Below are 26399 nucleotides of genomic sequence, written 5' to 3'. Positions count from 1 at the left end.
CATTGGATTCTAGGGCATTTGAATATAAGGGAAATGATCATTTACGTGCATAACTTGTTGAAGTCTGGGTGGTATGAAGCTGCATCTATGGCAGCTATGGAGCCATATTTTGTCTTGTTGCCATTGTTTTTTGAGTTGCTGAATTTTTACAATATTAGAAAGGACCCTAGTGCAATTTCTGTTGATTCCAAGGCTCTTTTTTCTGTTGTTAGTGTTGATGAATTTCCTCAACAAGTGGACAAGTAAGTAATGTCCTATGTTTTTTTTTATTTGTTCTATTTAATATTTTTAATGCTTGTTTACATTTTACCAATCCATTAAATGGTGTCTGTTTTGCAGTGATTGTGGTATTTTTGTTGCATCCTTTGCTGAGTATTTTGCTGATTGCAAGGAAATTCCATCAAATGATTTTTCAGTTGAAGATCACCATTCTAGATTAACTGTTCTTCTTTATTCTTTTGGAAAAATGAAGCAGATAGAGAACGTTGCTAGTCAACCTGAACTTCGAAAGAAGTAACCTAAAAAAGTTAGTAAAAAGTGCAAAAAATTGTGTTTGAAGGATTCGTGATTATGTTTTTGTTGTCGCCAGCTTTGTAACAACTCTTTAGCAACAATAGAACAACTTCAAACATTGTGGTTTTTTTTTTATATAATTTCAATTTTCTAGATAATAGTCTAGTTCCTTGGTTTATTTTGGTAACAGTTATCTTGTTGGTCATATTTCCTTTTCAACATATTTCTAGACTTTCATCGTTCTATTTTTTGTCATTTTTGTTTGTTTGACTATTACACCTATATAGCAACAAGATAACAACATCCTCATAATATAAGCAATTATGTTTTAAAAATAATTCTTAAAAAGAATAACTGTCAATAATTATGACTTAATATCCATATGATGCATATGTCCCAAAATCTATAAAGACAATAAAAAAACATTTCATTGTAAAACAAGGGAGCAACAAGAATTAATCAATTTCCTTCCAATGTTTAAGTGTTTAAAATAAAAAAAATTGAAACCAATGTTATTTATTTAGGTGATTTGATAAACTAGCATATTTTTTTGTGTTGCTATGTTATTATTCTCAACTTCTTGGTGGTCGGGTTCGACATGTTTTCCTATTATGACATCTTTGTCCACACTTGCTGCACTTGTTCTTCTTTTTAGTTTCCTAAGCAGCTATAATTCTTCTTTTCTTTGGTCTTTTAGCCTTCACTCTTTCAAATGGAGGCAACACTGTGATGTCTTTGAAAAAGTCTGGTAATTCCCAATGTTGTTGTTTCCCTACTGGATACACAGTTGCATCGTATGTTTCTAACCATACTTTTGTTGTGTAGTAATGTGAACAATAATCGTAGGGGTCTATGTTCATCTCCTTCATCACAACAAGAGTATGACCATATGGCATTTCATCCTTTTGAAATCTATTGCAAGTGCAAATTCGTTCTTTGAGATTTACAATCCATGAATTATCTTCTTTAAATACCTCTAACAAATATTCATTTGTTGGCTTTACCTGTATTATATGTTGTATAGGTATGGTGGCAACATTAGAGCAACACAGTAGTAACAATAATGATGGGCATAAATAATTGAAAAAAAAAACTTAAAAAATTGATCAATCTTACAGTTAATCTCAAAGAGTATACGAAGTTGTTGGTGAGTGCTTGTTCTGCAGCATGTGTCAATCTTGTCATTGTTTTTTTGAGCTAGTTTCCTATTAGTGTATGTCCAATCTTGGAGTAATCCACGCAAACACTCCAAAAGTGTTGTGACAAGTACTTCTCTAGCTACCATGGTGGCTGCGTTAAGTGACTCAGCAATATTGGAAGTCATTACCGAGTACCTTTTTTTTTTGGAGTAGAATCTTGACCATTTATGATATCCAATTTTCTGCAAATAAGGCCTTATTCGCTTATCCAAGTTCTCAAGCTCCTTCGTATGATATTCAAATTTCTTTTCTGTGTATGCGGTTGCCGTAGCAAAGAAAGGTACACTGTATTCTTTGGCATGTTTCTTGTAGGTTGTTTAACAGGTGGAACATGCAGTAGCCATGTGTTATTTTTGGGAAAACTTTGTTTGTTGCTTTGATTATGCATTCATGTCGATCTGATATTATACACTGGTCTTCTCTAACTCCATATGATTCTCTTAATTTTGTGAAAAACCACTCCCATGACTTGTTCTCAGAATCTGTTATACAAAAAGCAAGTGGGAATATTTTACCTCCTGCATCCTATGCACTAGCAGAGAGCAACGTTCCTCCATATGCAGACTTCAAGAAAGTGCCATCAACAACTATTGTAGGTTTTCCTTTTGCCCAGCCTTTCAAAGATGCATTCAAGGCCATGAATAGAAACAACAAACTGTCATCTTCTCCTTTTTCAATGTCAACTATAGTTCCAGGGTTGGTTTTTTGTAGCATGTACAAGTAACTCGGTATGAGGTTGTAAGATTGCTTTGCATTTCCTCATACTTCGTTGAGTGCATGTTCCTTCTCCATGCTTTCATATAATTCATCTTTATACAGTATCTATCATTCAAGTCGCCTCTGATGTCTAGTGGAGTGCATGTTGTTTTCAGGTTGAGGAACTTTGGCTTTATGTAGTTGCCTATTAATTTTGATGTTGCTTGTCATTGATCACCGAATCTGATTTCCAAAGAGCATGTGTGTATTTTGTAATATTTTCTGATGATGAATGCTTGGGTTGTTCCATTCCTTGATGCTCTTATGGACCACTTGCAGTTTTTGTCCAAAAAAATAATGTTGCATTCTATAGAGCATGATTTAAACACATTGTATTGGAAGTGGTTTGTTATTGCAAAGTAGCTGAGAACGCTTTTTAGTGTTGCCTTGTCTTTGTAGATCTGACCAATTTCGATTTCGAGATGGCGGGGGTTTGTGATTACAAGTGAATCTATATTGTTAAGCGGCTAGTCCTTATTCTTGTTGTTCTCTAGTTATTCCACCATTGTTGCAGTGATTAACTTTGCATAGTCAATGAAGTCAAATGTTTCATTGATTTCTTATGTCATTTCACATTCTTGTTACTCTATTGTTGATTCTGCTGTTCGTTGTCCATTCTCAAGCATCTTCAATTCCACTGTTATTGTTGACTCTTTATATGCGTAGAATGGAATTTGATTTGATGTTGTTGCCATGTTATCTATTGTGTTCACACATAGTGGATATCTTGTGAAGTCAGACTCGTTCATTTTCAGCTGCAAGTAGAAAAGGAGACTTGCATCATCCACTATTTTGAGGGGTGGGTAGCCATCCTTCACTTGATACTGTAGCTGCATTTGTGTTGTTGCAGGGTTGCAACGCAACTGCAACAACAATGTATGCACAAGTTCTTCATATTTGCAATTTCTAGGTATCAATTCTCCACTAGGTTCAAAATCAACGTAATTCTTGTTGTCATCCCATTTTCCGTTGCTCTGAATCAGTATTGATATTGTTTCCATTCGCTGAAATGTTAAATAATAGGGTTACCATATGCAACAACTTACAAATAACTGTAAAACATCGTAAGAACAACAAATAATATATACAGTCTAAATTCTTCAGTCAATTTGTTAGCATAAATATCAAATATATCTTTTCAGCATAATTGGATGAATAATGAAGATAATCTATATGAAAAATATATACCTGGTTGTAATGTTTTAATGAGATTAATTGTTACAACAATTATTTTCCAACAATTTCTTCCTTGATCTGAATTTTTCTACAAAATTGAAGCAAAGATTATGAGATTATTCAGACAGATTTGATGAATTAATTTTTTTAGTTTTTTTATGGTTTTTTGTTGCTTACCTTATAGTTGACTTGATTTTCCTAGAAATTGAATGTGTCTAGCCATTTTCAACATAGTTGTTGTTGTCTTTTTGTTGTAAACGTTTCTGCCCAAAATCAAACAGTACGCCATTGTTGTTGCTGGTTTCTCATATTGGAATCAGGTTGTAGATGTGGTTTTATTTTTCAGATCGAGATCTGTCATTGTTGTGGTGTTGTTTTTCAGATCTAAATCATATGCAGTTGGGTGTTGTTTCAGATCGTAATCATCTGTAGCTTTGTTGTTGTTTTAGGTCGAGCTTCACCGTTGTTTGAATTCGAAATCGTCATGGGTTTCATGATAGAGTTTTTGGCTGCGGTTTCGTTGTTGTTTGATGTGGAGATTGGATGTTGTTGTAGTCGGAAGTCGCCGTGGGTAATCCTTGACAGAGAGTATATCTTACTGCGTGCGAGAGAGAGACCAAGAGAGATGAAGTAATAATTTTCAATTTTTTTCGGTACGGAAGTAAAAAATTCCATGCTACAGTAAATATGTTAGTTTTTAATACTTTTTGTTCATTATAGAAAAAATCTCTTATATTAATAATGTTGAAAAGAAAATATTTCCATTCGAAATCCAAATCGAAATATCTACCAAATTAGTCCTATTGGATCGTGGATCCTTAAAACTCTATGAATATGTTCTATCACAAAAGATGCAAAACAGAAAAAACTATTCATAAAAATAAATTGTCACGTTCACAAATAAATTTTTCACCAGAATAAAAAATCTCTCTACAACACACAAAGAAAAAGAACCCAGCTCCCTTTCTTATCCATTCAGTTTTCAAAGTACATAAAACTAAAATAAGCAGGGGCGCCTATGTGAAAATCAGCATCCAAATACCACACACAAAAAAAAAAAAAAAAAACCATCTCAAACTGTAACGCCCCAACTCCAGGGATCGTTACGGTGTGCCTTGTAAACAGTGCTAAACTCGCTAATCGAGTCATTTGGCCAAAATCATGGACTAAGTATGATTAGCAGTTTAGGGATTAAAAATTTTGGTTAAGATGTAACGTTTCTCTAGAACGTTTAGTATATATATTGGGATCCCAAAAAAATATAGTTTCAGGGTCTATTATGGAAAAATATTTACAACGGGCCGTTCTAAGCGGCAAAACAGGGTTTAACCCTAGTTCCACTTTAAACCTCGGCTGTGGTGGTCGAGCAGCTGCACATGTACACATCATCACCTAAGCTCTCCAACTCAAGGATGGTCCAGCTACTTCTTGCCTTTACCTGCACCACATAGCACCCGTGAGCCGAAGCCCAGCAAGGAAACACAATATGACATGATATAATATCAACAATAATTGTATTGATTATTCAGGACTAACAGTTCAACAAATAGGTGACTAACATAAGAGTCACAAGTTTGGGGACAGCACCCTCTAGCCATTTGACGATAGGGTCACCAGGGCTTAACTAGTAGGTTGTCCTTTCATAAGTTCGACCAGGATAGGTGCATGGTGATTGCTCACCAACATAACCTTCCTCATGACCATAGAGTCATAACCTGGGGATAGCACCCTCTAGCCATGTGATGATAGGATCACCAGGCTTAATGAATAAGTGAGCATCTCACTAGCTTTAGCAGGATAGGTGCATGGTGATTGGTCACCAACATAACCTTCCTCCCGACCCTAGAGTCGTAACTATGGAACAGCGTTCCCTAGCCATGTGACATACCGTCACCGGGCCATAAGCCCTGGCTCTGAATAGCTAGTCAAAGACTAGTCAAGCGCTTATAGGTTCATCGACCATAGGTCGGTCCAGTGTTAATGCCATAGAGCCATTCAACGCATGCTCATCGATTAGATCTAATCTCCCGACTCTAGAGTCGTAACTATGGACAACGTCCCCTAGCCATGTGACAAACAGTCACCGGGGCCATGTGCCCTGGCTATAAACATCTGGTCTTAGACCAGGCAAGCGCTTATAAGTTCTTCGACTTTAGAGTCGGTCCAACATTAATGCCATAGAGCCATTCAATGCATGATCATCGACCTTAGGTTCGGTCCCTGACTAGTCAGTGCCATACACAGGTAAGCCATGCCACCAAACATATATCACATGTTCAATATCTATAAACAAGGTATTCAGCATGCTTACTTAACAAGTGTTATACAATTAGGATCATGCACAAACCCAGAGGCTCAAGCTCTGAACAATATTATACTCAGTACTCAAAGCATGTTCTAATCACATGTTTCTCATGCATCACATGCATTATATTCAATAATCCAACATGCACCAATAATAGCCATGCATGTCACATATACACAGGGTGCAGTTTTCTTACCTCAGATTCGAGCTAGAATGATTAAAAGAACGACCCTTGAGAACGATCAACCTTTAAGCCCTTAGCGGTCACCTAGTCATAACCAAATATAAAACCTCATCAAAATGAGTAATTAAATACTTCCAAACCCAACCCAAGCCTCCAGAACATCGAATCCCACTCAACTAAGTAGTAGGATCGATCCTAGGCCCTTAGAGTTAAGTTTCCTCTTTTGAGCCGCGGCCCCAACCCTTAGAGCCGCAGCCCCACTCAAGTCAGGCCCAAAAATCCTCTCTGACAGCAATTAGAGCCTCAGCGCTACCCCATAGAGCCGCAGCTCAAATAGCCCATCAGCACCAAATCAGCAACTTCTTCAAGCTTGAGCCGCAGCGCCCAAGAACAGAGCCGCGACTCAACCTCGAACCTAGCCAAAAGTCCTCCATTTCTTCATCTAAAATCCTTTCATAAACATATCCAAACATCTCCAAACTCAAAAATCAAAGTTCCCAAACATCCCCATGATCCAAAACCCATAAAACCCAAGTCTTAAATCACCCAAAAACATATCAAAACACAAAATCCAATTCAAGCTTAAAAACTTTAAAAACTTAGAACTTAAAACTTAGATTACCTTTGATTGGGTTGTTTCCCGTTAAATCCTTCGATTAAGAAGCTTCTTATCTTTCCTAGGATCGCTATGCCTCGACCCTCGCTTGATTCTGACTCCTAGAACTCGAGATTCCTTCAAAAAGGCTTCGAATGGTAAAATAAGCTATCGGGAAGGAAGAGAGAGATTTTCTAACGTATGTTCTTATCTGACAAGCTACTTCAAGCTTAAGTAACCTCAAATAAAACCTAAGGCTCGGGGTCCCGAAAACACCCCCGGGGACATTATAGTCAAAACTTCCAGAATTCTATCCTGATCTCAAATATTCCCAATTTATCATCAAATAAACATTTCTATTACCCCAAAATTGACCCCGTTATGACAAAACCGCTAACTCATAATCTAGGATCGTCTCATGCCGAATAGCTCGAGTATATCCCCATAATAATAAAATCTCATTCACAAATTACAATATGCACCCAATTTACAAATATGCCCTCAACAGGCCAAATTACCAAAATGCCCTCATAACTATAAATACTCCCACATGCATGCATTTACCATTATATAATAATATAATTCAAATAAACATGCATATGATTATTAAATACTATAATAAAACAATTATGACACTCCCGGCCTCCCAATTAAGGTCCTAAACCTTATTAGGAAATTTGGGGCATTACACAAACAATCTAGCAACCAAAGAATAATGACCAATTATTCAAAACTGATTACATTAATTAAACAGTTAATTAAATAAGAAGCTGGAGAGAAAGAAGAGAAGAGGTAGCCATGTTAAAACCTCTTTCTCTATGAGAACTTGGATTTTCTATACTTAATAGGCACCCTTATTAAAAAATATATACTTCTTAAGTTATAGATTTTAAAAATATGCTTGAAAATCCATCGAATTGCACAAGAAGAATCATCAAATTTCATCAAAAATTAGCAACAAATCCAGAATGTAACCAAATTTCAAGATTTGAAAAAAAAAATAGTCAAAATAACCACAACCATAAACACAACTCTTTGAAATAAATATATTTATGTTATAAACATATACATACATCATTACATATGGTCACAAGGTACTTAACCATGATTTTTGTATTCTAAGATCAGTAATAATTGTGGAATTTTTGTGGGTTTATTGGCTGAAATTTTTAGCTTTTAGACGAACAACTTGAATTTTGGTGTTGTTTCTATTGGAAAAAATTGAGTGAATGAGAAATTGATGTCTAAAATGGTAATGATCCAGCAAATCACTTTGATTAAAAAATGATATTACCATAATAAGTGTGATTAATTCTGATTGAATTTCAGAAAATCACTTTGGGTAACTGCTAATATTACCAGAATAAGTGTGATTAATTCTGATTGATTTTCAAAAATTAGGATTCCAGATTTATTGGATATTTGGGCATTAATGCATTTGATTCACACACATTTTCAACTCTCAATGAAGCCTATAAAATGAGGCTTTCCTCTCATTCTAGGACACAGATACAGAGTATCACACACAATAATCTTGGTCTCTTTCTCTCTTCTGTCTTTGTAGTATTTTTTGGTGATAGAGGGAATGTATGTTTCGAGTCCGCCTAAGCAGACGCAGTGGTGCTTTCATCTTGCTTGATAGTTGTTGTATCCTGGGAAGTGGTTGTTCACGAATCCTCTAGCACCGTTCAGGTAGAAGGGGCAAATCTGCTTTAAGGAAAACACATTTCACGTGCCTTACTTTTGGTTTATTCTTTCTATTGTATTTTTGCATTTCTGTTCTTCAATTAAATATATTAATATGTATATTTTGTTCTTTTCTACTATATTATTTCTAACAATCTTAAAGCATATTTTGACTCCTTAGAGAAGACGAACCGATTGAAGGGTGGAAACCATTTATGAATTTTGTTTGTTTTACTATTTAATTGGTGCTGATAATATTTTATTATCTTTATATGCTCCAAACTTTGTTTAGTATATATATATCCTGATTACTGAATAGTTGCACCGATTCTCTGCCAAGATTCTTTATCTCATATATGTATTGATATGAAAGTTTTTTATATATGTTATATGCATTTTTTTCGGCACTTTTATATTATGTTGTATCCATATGGAATATATCATTTGTTTTATATGCATGAAACACAAACACAGATATATATATATGTATCATATATGCTTAACGTATTTTAGAATTTTGAACATATATTATATATTTTTGGTTTTGACATATTATCTAGTTTAAATATATATAGGCATATTAATGAAATGCTCCACATATTCTTGTAATAAATGGGAAAATGTATATGCATATTGACTTACCTTAATTGGTATTTCCATTACAAATATTTATTTATATATATATATGTGGAAGTATATTATCAGTACGATAATTATGAACATATATGTATGATTTATGCATATTAATATATATATATATGAATACAATTGTATATGAATTTATATACACATATGCACATATTTTATATAATTTAAGTTTAACTTACCTTCACTTAAAATTTTATATATTACATGTAGCATTAACATTTTATATATATATATATATATATGCATATAGAAAATTTGATAGTGTCATGATGACAAGTGACTTCAAAATCAATGAGTGCGATAAATGTGTTTATATAAAAAAATACAAATGATGGATGTATTATTCTTTGTGTGTATGTAGATGATATACTCATTGTCCAAAGCAACCAATGAATGGTAAAATCTACCAAAGATATATTGAACTCAAGGTTTGACATGAAGGACATGGGACTGGCTGATGTAATTTTAGGAATAAAGATTATAAGGATGCCAGTTGGACTTAGTTTGAGTCAGTCATACTATGTGGACAAGATTCTTGACAAATTTGGTAAAAATGATTCTGGTGTGTCCAGAACACCAATTGACATAAGTCATCATCTGTCCAAGAATAAAGGCGACAGTGTCTCTCAAGCAGAGTATGCTAGAGTGATAGGTTGTCTAATGTACTTGATGAGCTGTACAAGACCAGATATTTCCTACACTGTAAGTACTTTAAGTCGATTCACAAGTAATTAATCCAGGTGTTGAACACTAGAAGACAATTACAAGAGTACTTAAGTACCAGCGATATACTCGAAACTATGGGTTTAACTATACTAGAGATCCATCTCTTCTTAAAGGATACACTGACGCAAGCTGGATATCTGACATCCAAGACTCATAAAATACTAATGGATATGTGTTCACTCTAGGTGGCGCAGCTGTGACGCTCTGGGTAGCCAAGATCGTTACACTGTGTGTTTTAAATCGTGCTTAACTCGCTAAACGAGACATTAGGCCATAAACGTGCATCTAGATATAATTACTAGTCCAGGGTTCAAAATATCAGTTAAAAGGAATAGACGTTTCGTTAAAAAAATTAAACAGTACATGGGATCCCATAATGGCGTTTACAGTTCAAAAATGGTTATTACAGCTCAAAAGTTAAAATCCGTCGACCTAAGCGGAAAAAATAGGGTTACACCATAGTTCCTTTGAGAAACCTTGGCCGTGGTGGTCAAGCGGCTGCATATGTACACATCGCCACCTAAGCTCTCCAACATATGGCTGGTCCAGCTTTCCTTTCCCTTTACCTGCACCATGTAGCATCCGTGAGCCAAGGCCCAACAAGAAAATTTAATGCAAGTGCATGAAAAATATATACAGATTCAGAAGCATATCTAGCATGCCTAGTAGTAATAACACTACTCATGTAACACCCTAAACTCCAGGGACCGTTACAGTGCACATTATAAATAGTGCTAAACTCGCCAATCCAGTCATTTGGCCATAAACGTGTAACTAAGTATGATTAGTGATTTAGGGATTAAAATTTTTGGTTAAGATACAACGTTTCACTAGAACGTTTACTGTATACATTGGGATCCCAAAAATATAAGTGAAATGTTCATTACAATAAAATATTTACAACCAGCTGATTTAAGCGGCAAAACAGGGTTTAACCCTAGTTCCTCTTTCAACCCTCGGCCGTGGCAGTCGAGCAGCCGCATATGTACACATCGTCACCTAAGCTCTCCAACTCAAGGATGGTCCAACTTTCTTTTTCCTTTACCTGCACCACATAGCACTCGTGAGCCGAAGCCCAGCAAGAAAACTCAATATGCTCATGAACAATCATATCATGACATCAAATCATATCTGGCATGCCTAGCAAATATAGCTCTATTCAAGCATGCAAATAACCTCAGATAATGCTTGGGAATCTAGGATAAGATATCCCGCCCTCCTGATTAGATGACTATCAAGTCAATCCTAATCAGATGAGTGATTTAACACTTGAGGTTCTGGTAAACCATACTGAAGGACTGACAAGCAAGTCACCACGGGGCTCAGCACCCACAACCATGCCAATGATGATCATCGTGATCATACAGAGCTTATAGCCCTGAGTAGATGAGTGAATATCATGTTGAGGTTTTGTTAAACCATAATGAGTGACTGACAAGCAAGTCACTATGGCGCTTGGCACCCATAACCGTGTGACGGAATTGTCACCTGGGCTTTCCTGCAATGGCTCTAATCAGATGAGTGAATTAACACTTGAGGTTCTGGTAAACCATATTGAGTGACTGATGGGTAAGTTACTAGCTTAAACAGATGAGTGACTAATGGGTAAGTCACACGGGGCTCGACACCCATAGCCATGTGACTAAACAGTCACTGGGCTCCCTGGCCCTGGCTCTAAATGACTAGCCTTTGGCTAGACAAGCGCTTTTAGTTTTCATCGAACTTGAGGTCGATCCGGCATTAATGCTCATTTGAGTCATTCAATGCAGATGTCGATTAGATCTAATCTTTTATCGGCTTGCGTTAAACACACTAAGTCCGTCCTTGACTTTTTAGTCAATACCAGGTGACCAGTGCTCAGTACTACTGTGAACTTGACAAGTAGGTCACAGCTTCACAGCTAATACTGACACCATTGCCAATTCTGACTAGTTTTTCAGAGCCACGCATAAGTAACCATTGTTACCAGGCATATATCATTGTCAAATATCCAAAGGTAGGACATTCAACATGCTTACTTAATAGTTGCTAGCATAATTATGATCATGCACAAACACAGAGACTCAAGTTCTGATCAATCTCATATTCAATGTTCATGGCATGCCCTAATCACATATTTTTCGTGCATCACATGCATCACATTTAAATGTTATCATGCCTTAATAATAACCATACACAAGTGAGCAAGATTGCTAAGCATTCGATATGCTATCAATGTTATCATTTAAACATCCAACATGCATCAAGAATAACCATGCATGTCACATATGGGGTGCAGTTTTCTTACCTTTGGTCCAAGCACAGGTTACCAATAAACGAGCCACAAGCACGATCCTTATTTCTTGCCTTTAGTGATAACCTAGTCACAATTATAAAAAATGATCCAATGAGTTCAAGTTCTAAAACCAATCCCGGAACCAAGACCTAGCCTTCGAGACATCAAATCCCACTAAACTGGGTAGTAGGAATGATCCCGAGGCCTAAGGTTTGAGTTCCCATGACTAACAACCCACTTTGGTCACTTTTCCTCTTTTGAGCCGCGGCCCCAATCATTAGAGCCGCAGCCCCACTCAAGTCAGGCCCAAAAACTCTTCTCTAACAGCATTAGAACCGCAGCTTTACCCAATGGAGTTGCAGCTCAAATAGCCCAACAACCCCAATCCACCAGCTTCTTCAAGCTTGAGCCGCGACGCCCAAGAACAGAGCCGCGGCTCAACCTCGAACCCAGCCAGAAAACCTCCATTTCTTCATTTAAAAACCTTAAAAAAAACCTACCCAAACATATCCAAATCCCAAAATCAAAGTTCCCAAACATCCCCATGATCCAAAACCAACAAAACCCAAGCCTCAATCAAATCAAAAACTCATCAAAACACAAAATCCAATTCAAGCTTAAAAACTTTAAAAACTTAGAACTTAAAACTTGAATTACCTCTAATTGAGTTGTTTCCCAACTAAATCATCCAGCTAATAAGCTTCTAATCTTCCCTAGGATCGCTATGCCTCGATCCTCGTTTGAATCCGAGTCCTAGAACTCAAGTTTCCTTCGAAAATGCGATTGGGAGACGAAAATGGAAATTAGAAGGAGAGAGAACGTATTGAACGTTCTTTTTATTTCTTGAAAGGTTACTTCAAGCTTAAGTAGCCTCAAACAAATCCTAACGCTCGAGGTCCCGAAAACACCCCTGGGGAAAAAATAGTCAAAACCTCTAGAATTTCCCCATGATCTTACTAACTCCCAATTTATCATCAAATACTGATTCCAATTACTAAATAACCCGATAATGCTCTAAATACCCCTTGACTCACTCCAAGTCAAGAATAAATCATGTTGTGACTTTCCCACTAGCTTACCTCCTAGGATTGTCTCGTGCTGAGTAACCCTAGCATAACCAAATAATAATAAAGCACCCCTCATATATCACATATATGCCAAATATGCCCGAAATGACCAAAATATGAAAATCATCCAATTAATCAGAAATGGGTTCACATGCATATTTAATACACCTAAATATGCATATTATCATTAAATCACATAATAAATCAATTATGGCCCTCCCGGCCTCCTAATCAAGGTCCTAAACCTTATTAGGAAATTTGGGGCATTACAACTCATGCATGCATACCATTCATATAAATGACTACAACGTCATATGGGACCAAATGCCCTAAACAAATGATTAAAAAAATTATATCGAGGCCCATTTCCCAAGCACATGACTAATAAGTCATACTGGGGTCTCAGCGCCCTAGGATTTGGGACTAATAAGTCACCCTGGGGCCCATTGCCCTATCCTCTGTATAACCGGCCTTGGAGCTGGCCTAGTGTACCTAGCGCTTTAGTTTTTCTATGACCATTGAGTCGAACGAGAATGTAATGCACTCCCGATTAGATCCAATCATATCAACCAACGCTCAGTGCGCTATTGCCGCCCTTGACTCATAAGTCAATGCTTTACGACCAGCGCTATTGCTGTCCTTGATTAATAAGTCAATGCTTTACGACTAGTGCTCAACGCTATTTCTGTCCTTGACTCATAAGTCAATGCTTTTCTCAAGTATATAATGCTTAACAGACATTCATCATATAACGAACATCCATATATAGAGCACTCAACATGCTTCATCAATAATCACAGGCATAATCATAATCATGCGCATTTACAGGGGCCAATGCCCAATCAAAACCATATTTTGTATTTGGGCCAAGCCCTAATCACGTATGTCACATAATGGGTGCAATTTTCTTACATTAGGTCCGAGTATAATGTAAAATAAGAACAACCCTCGAGCACAATCCTGATCTTGATCCCCTAGCGACAACCTAGTCACAACCAAGTATAGAATCCCATCAATAATGAGTAAATAAAGGCTTCCAAACTGAATCCTAGCCTCCGGGACGTCGAATCCTACTAAACCGGGTAGTAGGATCGACCCCGAGCCCTTAGGTTTGAATTCCCACACCCAAAACCTCCATAAGGCAAATTTTTCCCTTAAGCGTCACGACCCCACACTCCTGAGCTGCGGATCGCCTCTAGATAGAGGCCCCTGCCCCATTCTGCCTGCACCTCGCGCCGTGGCTCGCCTTCCAGGTGCCACGACCCTAATGCCCATCAACCATGTTCTCTTCTTCATTAAGCTTGGGCAGCGACACCCAAGAACAGGGCCGCGACCTGACCTGGAACTCAGCCAAAAACCTTCATTTTCCCCATTTCAAAACACTCCATAAACATATATAAACATATCCAAATTCCAAAAACAAAGTTCCCAATCATCTCAATGGCCCAAAACCATCAAAAACTAAGCTTCAAACAACTCAAAAACTCATCAAAACATAGAATCCAATTCAAAACTTAAGAAACTTTAGGAAACAGAAACTCGGAAATTCAAAGCTTAAATTACCTCTGATTATATTGTTTCTTGCTAAATCCTCCAATTAATAAGCTTATAATCTTTCATAGAATTACTATGACTCGATCCTTGCTTGAATCCGAGTCCTAAAACTCAAATTTCCTTAAAAAATGCGACGAACAGTAAAAAGGAATAACAGATGAGAGAGAAAAAGTATTTTGAACGTGTTTTCTTTCTGACAGGTTACTTCAAGCTTAAGTAACCTCAAGTAATCTCAATGCTTGGGGTCCCAAAAACGCCTCCGAGGGTAAAATAGCCAAAATTCCCAGAATTTTCTCCTGATCTCATTGACCCCCAATATATCATCAAATAATCATTCGCATTACTCAATATCCTGGTAATGTACTAAATACCCAATATACCCCTTGACTCACACCGAGTCAAATATTGATCTCATTGTGACTTTCCCACTAGCTTGCTCCCTAGGATCGCCTCATGCTGAGTAGCCCAAATATATCCACATAATAATGTGATCTCACACATATATGCTAAATATTCCCATAACGGGCCAAATTACGAAAATTGTCATTCTAATAAGAAATGGGCCCACATGTTTAATTAATACACCTAAACATGCATATCAAGTCATATAATAATATAATTAACATAATCACATATTTACACGCATATAAAACATATAAATATGTAATTTCCATAATTTGTCATCCTGACCCTCTGATCAATCCCTTAAGCCTTATTAGGTAATTTGGGATATTACAGCAGCTGTTTCATGGAAATCCTCGAAACAAACTGTAATCACTAGATCCACAATGGAATCCAAGTTTGTAGCTCTGGATAAATGTAGTGAAGAAGTAGAATGACTGTGTAATTTATTAGAGGATATTCTAGAATGGCCTAAACATGTGCCTGCAATATGCATATATTGTGATAACCAAGCAACAACTGGTCGGTCACAAAATGTTTTGTATAACGGTAATTCTAGATACATACGTCGACGACATAATACTGTTAGACAACTGATCTCAACTAGAGTTATCTCGATTGATTATGTGAAGTCAAAAGATAACATTGTAAATTCGCTAACCAAAGGGTTAAACAGAGATCAAGTTGAAAAAACATTAGAAGGAATTAGACTTAAGCCCAAAGGAAATTAAGGACGATATAAAGGAAACCCAACCTAGTTGACTGGAGATCCCAAGATCTAGGTTCAATGGGACAACCTAGTTATTGATACCGAGTAGGATCGCTGTGGGGGATTACCCCTTTCCGTTCCAATGGTGAAACAATGATGCCCATTGTAAAAGAGGTTAAGCTCAAGCTTTTAATGACCCTTACGCATCGGAAGTCTTAGCAGAGTAATGCGGGATTGCTCTTAGATAAGTGGTCTCCTATGTGAGAGAGAAGTGGGGCCACTTCGAAGGAGAATTGTGGGGGCTCAATTCTCTAAAACCTCTCACAGAACCATGCAGATGTTCACGACCAAAATAAGCATAACCATGATAACTGAAACTATGCCGGAAAGATACCTGTGTGAGGTATATCATTGTTTACACAAACGACAGAACAATTCAAAGACATCGCGTCTACTGATCAGTTAGTAAAGTAAATATATTCTCACAAGGGAAGGTTCAAAGGCTAACACCCACCTATCCTACGCAGGTATCAATCATAGAACTCTATCACCTCTTGTTGTGTTGTGTCGCGTCGAGTCGTGTCGAGTCATTGTTTCATAATGTTGATCAATTTCATTCATGTGGGGGATTGTTGGGAAAAATTGAGTGAATGAGAAATTGATGTCTAAAATGGTAATGATTCAACAATTCACTTTGATTAAAAATGAGATTATCTGAATATTGTGTGATTTATTCTGATTGATTTTGGCAAATCACTTTGGTAAAAATTGAGATATCAGAATATTGTGTGATTAATTCTAATTGATTGTCAGAAAATCACTTTGGGTAACAACTGATATTACCAGAATAAGTGTGATTAATTCGGATTGATTTTCAAAAAATTACTATGGGTAACTGCTGATATTACCAGAATAAATATGATTAATTCTGATTGGTTTTAAGAAATTAAGATTCCAGATTTGTTGGATATTTGGGCATTAATGTACTAGATTCACACACATTTTCAACTCTCCATGAAGCCTATAAAAGGAAGCTTCTCCTCTCATTCTAGGACACACAGATGCAGAGTATCACACACAATAGTCTTGGTTTCTTTCTCTCTTTTGTCTTTGTAGTATTTTCTGGTAATAGAGAGAAAGTATGTTTTGAGTTCGCCTAAGCAGACGTAGTAGTGCTTTCGTCCTACTCGATAGTTGTTGTATCCTGGGAAGTGGTTGCTCACGAATCCTCTATCACCGTTTAGGTAGAGGGGGCAAATCTGTTTTAATGATCACACGTTTCACATACCTCGACTTTGATTTATTCTTTCTATTGTATTTTTGCATTTCTGTTCTTCAATTAAATATATTAATATGTATTTCTAACAATTTTAAAAAGGGAATGTCAAAAAAATTAATAACAATTAATAGTGTAAAAATTAGGGTGCAATGGGATTTTGAGTATGTGTATTTAATAGAAAATGAGAAGAGAGGAAGAGAAGAGTGAGAATGGATGAGAAAAGTGAGATATCAAAATCCATTTTCAAGCATATTTTGCGATTTGTAACTTATGAGATTATTTAAAAAAAAAAAAAAAGAGTTCCTATTAAATTTCCCTTCTCTATTACAAAATTTTACTCAAATAAAAAAAAATTCTAAATATTTGCATATAGTCCTTTAAATTTTTTTCAATCTAGTCAAATATAATTGGAGTTAATTTGTATTAGTATAACATCCATGCTTCATGGCATGTTTTAATTAAAAAATAAAATAAAAAACACAACGATCATAATTGCCTATGGTCATTAGCTATCAAAATTAAAATAAAGGGAATTCATGCACTTTCCTTTCAACTATTAAACCTGAAAGTTCAAACGTTTTAGCTAGAATAATCGATGAATGTATTTCACTTTTGATTCAAAGATAATTTTTTTTTAAGAGATGATAACATAATATTCTAGAAACTATCGAACTTTGAACCTAGATCACACACTCATAACTATAGTTGAGTGTGTAACCATTTTGAGTAGAGATCACGTGATATTTAAGTTAGAGTAACTAAATACTAGAATACGGTCAAGAAATTAAATTCATTCAAACCCAAAAAAAAAAAAACAAAAAAGGAAAAGGAAAGAAAGAATAAAATGAAAGGTCAATAAATTGGACAATATATTCTAAAGCTCATTTGGACAGTTCCTAAGTCAATACCCCACGAAGACGAAATCCACACGTCTTCCTACATGGAGCTCACATGCATGGTTAGAAATGCCCACAACTTTATTTCAACTAAGGCCAAAAACCATAAGAAAATGCATTACATAATATTTCCATATTTGAAAAACTAATAAATAAAATTAACTTATTTAACAAATCACTTTATCCAACATTTTTTTTACTAAACTTATTGAACAAAATATATCGATCGAGAAACAAGACAAACTATGCTACAACCCACACACAAACATGGGTACATATATAACATGATCAAGCTAATTCTCATATATCACTTTGTTTATTTATTTATATAATAACTATAGGTTTATTTTAATTAAGCTAGCTAGCAAAGCAATTAATATGATTTCTTTTTATTCTTAATATATGGGACCAAGAAAATTCAATTTCTTTTTTTTTTTTTTTTTTTGGACAATGACATATCAATAAATATAGCTAGCCATGGGGCCTCTCATATTAAAAAAAATGATTATCAAAGATTCAAAAAGCCATATAGCCAAACAAATATATGTATGAATTACACACACATATGTTTATTATGTATATATAATATACACACACACATATATATATATATATATATATGTATTTACATATGTTTAGTACACGTTATAACAGGCTCTCATTTTCTATATCAGAAAGAAAAACCAAACTCGTGAAGCGCAGCAATATTTTGCATACACCTAGTGGATTGCACGTGAAATGATGAAATCTTGGCTGTCCCACACACCCACTTGTAAATTATGCTCAACTATATATATTGGAAAATACTAAAATAAAAAATCATTCATATTATTATTTAATAAATATGAATTATTAACAATTGTACAATAATAATTAGGAGAATAATGACAATAAATAATTTTAATTCAATCCACTATATCAACATGAGCAGTAGAAACTAAGGGGCAATATATAGACACATCATCATATTTGATGATCAGCTATATATATATATATATATATATAAATCCAAACAAACTCGGTAGTAATTAATACATATATAAATATAAATATAAATATAATACTTGTCACGAGGGCAATGCCTCGAAGCTTCTGTATTTGACAATGATAATATATAGAACTGTGTTAGATATTATGATATGACAAATGGGTATTACCAACATTTAATTATATTCTTAATACCTGAACAATATGTAATATAATAAGAGTTCGATGATGTTTATTATTACCCAAAAATATAAATATAAATATATATAAAGGTCATATATTCATGGTTCACTTCTGTGAATATATTCTCTCCCAGCTTCTACTTGCTAAGTACAGTTCGTTAATCTACGCAGCAACTTTGGAATCTTGATTTAATGCACAATTTTTTAAAAAGTATATACGGATCCATGTGATGCTCTCCATCGATCCCATTATATATATTTTTTTGTGTGTATATATATATATATATATATATATATGATGACAACCTATACAAAAGCCCCGAGATATATCTTTCTCATAACAAATAATATAATTAGAAGAAAAAGAAACTTGATCGAGATACACTCGATTTAATTAGATATATAACTAATTCATCAAAACACTTAATAGCTAATAATACTCTATTCATGATGTAGATGTAGTAGCTAGGTCATTTTAATGTTGTAGACTTGGACTGCTTAAGTTGTTTTTCTTTTCTTTAGTATTTTAATTTTCCCACTAAATAAAATTATTCCACTCGTAAAGTAAAGTTTTTAACTTTTGAAGTTATATATATATATATATATATATATAGATACTGAAAAATTAAAAATCACCACTTCACCAATATGGAAATTAATTAGTGCTTTGGGTATGTTGAATGATTATTTAAAGTTTAATAATAATTTTTATTAGGGCGTGTAGTTTTCCTTTATAAAATCAAATTCTTTCAAGTTTAATTAACACCGTATATACGAGTTCGTACCTTTTCTCTTAAATAAATACTTATTAATTATTTTAAAAATATACTTTTTATTGGTAAGATTGGTCTGTTAAGTTTGTTAGTACGAAGTAATAATCAGATCAGTATAACTTTCTTAGATAATTGTCAAAGCTATCTAAGTTGAAATTTCTTTTGTACCAAAAAGAAAATACTGTTTGAAAAGGAAATTAGGTTTGAATTAAGATTATTAAATAAAGCGACAGCCGTGTCTCTTACCCTAACACCAAATAAGATGGAGACATTGAGAATTTTTATTATTATTATTATTTTCTTTTTCTTTTTTTGAGGGAGAGATTCAAATCAATATAACCACGGAATTATTATTCAACTACTGAATGTTATCCTCAAAAGGAATTCAAAAAATTCCAATCAAATCGACGATGAGAGACATATATATTATGGCAGGTGTACCAAACAAGTCCATAGCCTTTTTCATTATGTCTTTCTCTCTCTTTTCTTTTCTTTTCTTTTTCAAAATATAAAATACATATATCTCTATAAATAAGAGCACTCACAATCAATTGCTGCTCCACCTATGTTTCAAAATACCTCACAAAAATCTCACCTTTTTTTTTTTTTTTATATTTTACATCAAATTTTTACATTACATCATGTATTAATATTTTTCTTTATATCATTTAAATATTATTTATTTATTTAAACAAAAAAAAAAAAAATGAGAGAGAGACCAAAAAGTAAAGTACAAAAAATTAATTAAAAAAGTTATAGAAATGCGATAACTTATCTCCAAATGTGGAGATGTAATATAGCATAGCTAAATTGTGGAGTTATTATAAAGCATATGATCGAGCATACTTTTGGTGACGATTCTTCAAAATTTTAAAGGCTGATGTATTATACATCACCTATTGTGAGTGCTCTAAAAAGTGTATAGATAACATAAATTTTTGGTTTTAACAGTTTCTTTTGTTAACTTTAATGACATATTGTAAATATTTAACATAATATATTTTTTTAAATAAATTAAAAATAAATATTTATTAATTATATTAAAATAAATTCAAATATTAGAAAATATCATTATTATAACTAGATATTTATTAATTATATTAATATAAATTCAAATATTATAAAATATTATTATTATAATAATATATAACACAAAACTAAATATTTAATAATTATATTAATATAAATTTAAATAATATAAAATATCATCATTATAATCTTATCTCTTTATATATAAAAAAATGTGCATTTAACATTATTTATTGGTTTTAAGATTTTATTTGTTAACTTGAATGAAATATTCTAAATATTTAATGGATTTTTTTTTTAAAATTAATTAAAAATAAATACTTATTAATTATATCAATATAAATTAAAATATTATAAAAATATTATTCTAATAATATTTAATACAAAATTAGATATTTAATAATTATATTAATTTAAATTCAAATGTTATAAAATATCATTATTATAATAATATATAATACATAATTTTAATTTTTATTAAAAAAACTATCATTTATATTTAAAAAAAAGACATGTTATCTTTTTATTACTTAATTTAACTTATATAAATATATATATATATATATATTCATATCAAACTACATAAGAAATTAGAATAAAATTTCTTTTTTCTTAAAAAATAAGTAAGATTTTTCTCAAATTATTAATGTGTCATTTGAATAATATCATAAATATTTTGTACTGTAATTTATGATCTAAGAGTTTATCATATTATTATTTATAAAAGCAATCATAAATAATATTTTAGTCAATTTTTTAAAAATATGATTATATCATTATTTTATTTAAAATTTATATGACATTCGTAAAAACTTAATAAAAAAATTAATCAGGTTTTGAGCCGAAATAGTATATTAAAGTAGCTACAATAACAAAGCATATATTAAAATTAACAGATTAAATCATCACGAGGTCCGATTTATATGATTTATATAAGATTGAGAAGACCGTGTATTAAACGCGTATTAAGCCATATGGGATGACGCTATATCATTATATATACATATATACATAGTTTAATTTATCTAGATATTTCCTTCTCTTGTTTTTTTTTTTCGTGACGTAAATGCTGAGATATAATGTATTTAGACTTAGACTACATTGATATGAATTTGCCTTTTTTTGTTTGTGCTTTGGGCAACAATTATAAAATAATAATGCAAGTAAAAGTAATCATGTTATATGGATATCTTTTTTATTTCCCTGTTAAGTTTCACATAAAAACGACTACTTTTTTCCCGAGGAAATAAATATTTATATATCACGAGACTGTTACAAGATAATATTTATATTGAACGAATTATTTATTGTTATATTAATTTAAATACATGCATATATGTGTAAATGAACATTGTGTTTAGACTTAAAACATCAATTTTTCCGGACGGGTCCATGTGGAAATGTTTTATTTTTTAAAGTTATTTTATACTTTAGTCTAATTTTAATAATTATTTTGCAAAATAATCTCTAATAATTTAGACAGCTAATAAAAAATTTAAATAGGTGGTCGAAAAATTCAAACAGCCGATCGAAAATTTTAGACAAATATCATTTTGCAAAAAATTATCAAAAGTAAGTCAGAATGCAAAATCACTTAAAAAAAATATCATTTTCATCAATTTATCTATACATTATAGGTAAATTCTCAGGTGCACCCCCTAAAAGGGACACACCGGTGCACCCCTGGTGTTTTTGGCTTAGGAAGTATTTTCGGCGAATTTCTTTTTTATGACCGCGTATATTGTAGTTATTTAGAGTATTCTACAAATTTTTAGAAAATTTCGAATAATTTACAGTGCCGGAAATAAGGTTAAAACATATTACATTCCACGTGCATAAAAAAATTAGTCACAAATGTAACAATCTATTTTGAACCTAGTTTTCGGCATTGTAAAATATTTTAAATTTTTTAAAAATTTACAGAATGCTCTAAATAACTTCAATATATACGGTTATAAAAAAAATTCACTAGAAAATTTCTCGAGCAACACTAGGAGGTGCATCAGTGTACCGGTTTTTGGGGTGCACTAAAGAATTCCCCTACATTATATAGAGAGTGAGATACCCAACGAATATTCTGAATCTTGGACACATACTGATCAAATTAGATATAGCACTTTCTCATATAAATTAAAAGTACCGTCAACATAATCTTTTATATAAGAAAAAACCAATAAAAGCCATTAGGTGCTACAACTTTTAAGCGGTAACGATACACGTGGCAGGTGACTAGTGGATATTTAACTCCCTTTCATTAAATAAAGTTCCATATAAAAGGTCCACGTGGCATTATCTTTGTGCTAGGCTGCTGGCTTACCTCCTCATGATATGCTTCCTCTAATCCATCCACATTCATTCACGTATAAAGAATTTCGACTTTACTATTATATATAATTAATTTATTTTATTTTTTGTTAATTAGCCAACAATATTTGTTTAAATTAATAAAATAAAATTATGAAGTAAGCTAATAAATAAAAATAGATAATTTAAACATAGTGAAACATCTTCATTTGTCCACGCATATCTCTTTCTTTAAAAAAAAAAGAACTCTTATCCAATCAATTGTCATCCCAAAAAACACTTATCTAATTTTAGATGGTTGGTCATCGTCCTCGTGTTTTCTTACAGATCTGTCTTTAGAGTTTTTTTTTTTTTTTTAAATTATATATATATATATTAATAATAACCTAACAAATAAATAATCTATAAATTATTAATTCGAAGAAATAATGGGGGGTCCTTCACTTTTCAATCAAACCATTTATAATAATGTTTCATTCTTTTCATTTATTACTACTTCCCGGTCTCAATTGCCTTCTTAACTTTTATTAACAAATAGAGAAAAACAATGGTACCCACATCTAATTGTCTTTTCACACATCATTTTGAATGAAAAAGTGGCTGTTTGACTATATGAGTTATCATCAGCTTTGAATTTTTCTGTTTCCATAATTTTTATAACCAAAAAAAAAAAAAGTAAAGGGTCTTTTGACCACCATATACTTTTATAACAATAGATATTTATATCATAATAACATAGTTTAATGGAGCTAATTGATAGCTAGGTTTATGGTTTGATATTTTGGAATGTTGAAGAAGAAATAACCTAATCCTCTGGATTAAAGGGAGTGTTTTTCTTTATTATTTGGATTTATATATTTCTACATATATTTATGTATATTTTAATAATTTTGCTTAGATAGCTTGGTTTTATGGGAGGCAACGACAAAGCATCTTTTTGGAATTTTTTTTATTTTTTATTATGACTCTTTTTTTAGTATGAATCTATATTTTGTAGCTCTTTTAGTTGGCAAGTCATCTATAGCTTAGCTCTTCGAAAGTTATGTCACAAAACGAACTGTATTAGTCAGCCGAATTGGCTGACTAGGTAAACTGTGACAACGTGGCATGGCACATAAATACATTTAAAATAAAGTAAATAAATACAAAAAATCTTTTGATGAATATATCTTACTTTGAGCTAGTTGTTAATTAAGGTATTGATATGAGGAACTAAATATATAACTATGTATGTGTGTACCAAACTAATTAGTTATATATGTGGATATAAATGTGAACAACAATATATTTATCATAATATTAAAAAATTATACACTACTAAAGCTATCATATCCATTTCACAAAGTAAGTATTAAATAAATAAATACTAATACTATTTATTTATTATTAATAAGTTTTTGCTGCTTTTTTTTCTTTCTTTCTTTCTATCACCTAGAAGATTCCTTCTGGGCATTTTCTAAATCTAGTTTAATGCTATAATACAGAAAGAAATATATATATATATATATAAAAAGAAGAAGTTGATTTAGATATATTTATAATTATTTGAGCCAAATTGATGATGATGATGATGAAAAGGAGTTCCACTAATTCAGGAATATGAATGACTATTTATACTAACAGAAACAAAGTTGTCGTCAATAGATTTAGATTTTCATTAATGAAGCACAAAAAAAAAATCCAAGTTGAACCAATCGTACATTGTTCAAAAAAGAAAAAGAAAAATAATTATAAATCAAACTAATATATAAAACTAATATATAAAACTTTAGCCAAGTATGGTATTGATGATATTGAATTTTGATTAGACGTCTTATAATTTTTCGTAATATTATTGAGAAACAGAAAAAAAAGAAGATATTTAATATTAACAAGTTATAATTAGATAGTTGACGGTGATTTAACGCGTGAGAACAAAAATTGACAAACATTCGGGAATACGTACTGTATGAACACAACCTAATAAATGAACATTCCAAACAAAGTCAGCAGCAGCAATCAAATTAATATCAAATTATGAACATTCTCATAATTTTTTTTTGGCTTCGTATTTGGTACTTGATAAATTTAATCAAATCACTAATGATAATAATAATAATGATAATATTACCAATAAATACATTCATTCATATATTATACACCACATATATACATATCCATATATATATATATATGGATAATAGATTAGATTTCATGTCAAGGCGGTTGTCAAAGAAATTGAAATGATGGGTCCTGAAAATTCCCACCAACTGCCGACAATCACAAGCTGTGACTGCGCTGCACTCGTGTGCTCTGATTGAGTTTGGGCCCAATTCTTTTGGGTCGACAATTGAGATGATGACAATACAGAGAAGCCTACCATGGTATTTTGCACGAGATGTTATTCCTCTTCTTCTTTTTTCTGTGGTATTTTCATTTCGTTGAGAATTGAAATCACGAGAAACATGTACAATAATTATTGGTATTAATATTGTGGTAAGAATAGAAAGAGAATAAAATAAAATAAAAAACCCTATCAAATCAAAGCTTCCTCCACTTGGTAGATCGTGTAATAGTCAATAGTGCTTTGGTGAGAAAGCTCATTAAAGAGAATGTGAAGATATAGATAACTGGTTTGATATGATGTGAGTGAAAAAAGAACAAGAAAATCGGAACGATAGAAAGCAAATCTAACATCATTGATAATTGTTTCTTAATTATTTTTTTAAAATATATATGTTTGGAATTTAATAATCATTAACATTTTAGGTAAAAATGGTTAAGTTAATGCATAGTATAAAAATTGTTGATTCATCAACAAGACAATTAATTACTATTTATATATTAATAATAATATATATGTAGTACATGTATTTATTGTGGTACTACTAACTAATAATATTGCCTGTTGGTTTTTATTTATTTAGTTTTGAAAAACTTTAACCTTCAATGCATGTGACTGATAATAAATATTTTCTCTAAAAAAATCCCTTTTTTTTTTTTTTTAATTATAGGAACTTTAGGCTTTTAGCATGTACTATACCATTGAAACTCTTATCTAAAAAGTGAAAATAAATAAAGAAGAGACAATTCTTCTCAGCCACACATTAGAATAACCAAATTGGAAGTTAAATATATAAATTATTCCAATATTGAAAAGATATAGAAATATATA

The 26399-nt window shown here is 32.5% G+C and overlaps 1 protein-coding gene across 1 annotated transcript; it reads right to left on the bottom strand.

Moving 5' to 3' along the window:
• Window positions 1-1172: 1172 nt before the first annotated feature.
• On the bottom strand, window positions 1173-1698 carry LOC133806641 (uncharacterized). The gene is made up of 2 exons (XM_062244735.1): window positions 1630-1698; window positions 1173-1517 (listed from the first exon to the last, which is right to left on the bottom strand). Exons 1-2 carry the CDS (start codon window positions 1696-1698, stop codon window positions 1173-1175), a joined length of 414 nt encoding a protein of 137 aa, XP_062100719.1.
• Window positions 1699-26399: the final 24701 nt, after the last annotated feature.

Source organism: Humulus lupulus, chromosome X (genome assembly GCF_963169125.1).
Source record: "Humulus lupulus chromosome X, drHumLupu1.1, whole genome shotgun sequence".
In the NCBI taxonomy this organism is placed as follows: domain Eukaryota; kingdom Viridiplantae; phylum Streptophyta; class Magnoliopsida; order Rosales; family Cannabaceae; genus Humulus; species Humulus lupulus.
The sequence above is the reverse complement of the archived record's forward strand: the minus strand, read 5'-3'. Positions and strand labels throughout refer to the sequence as shown.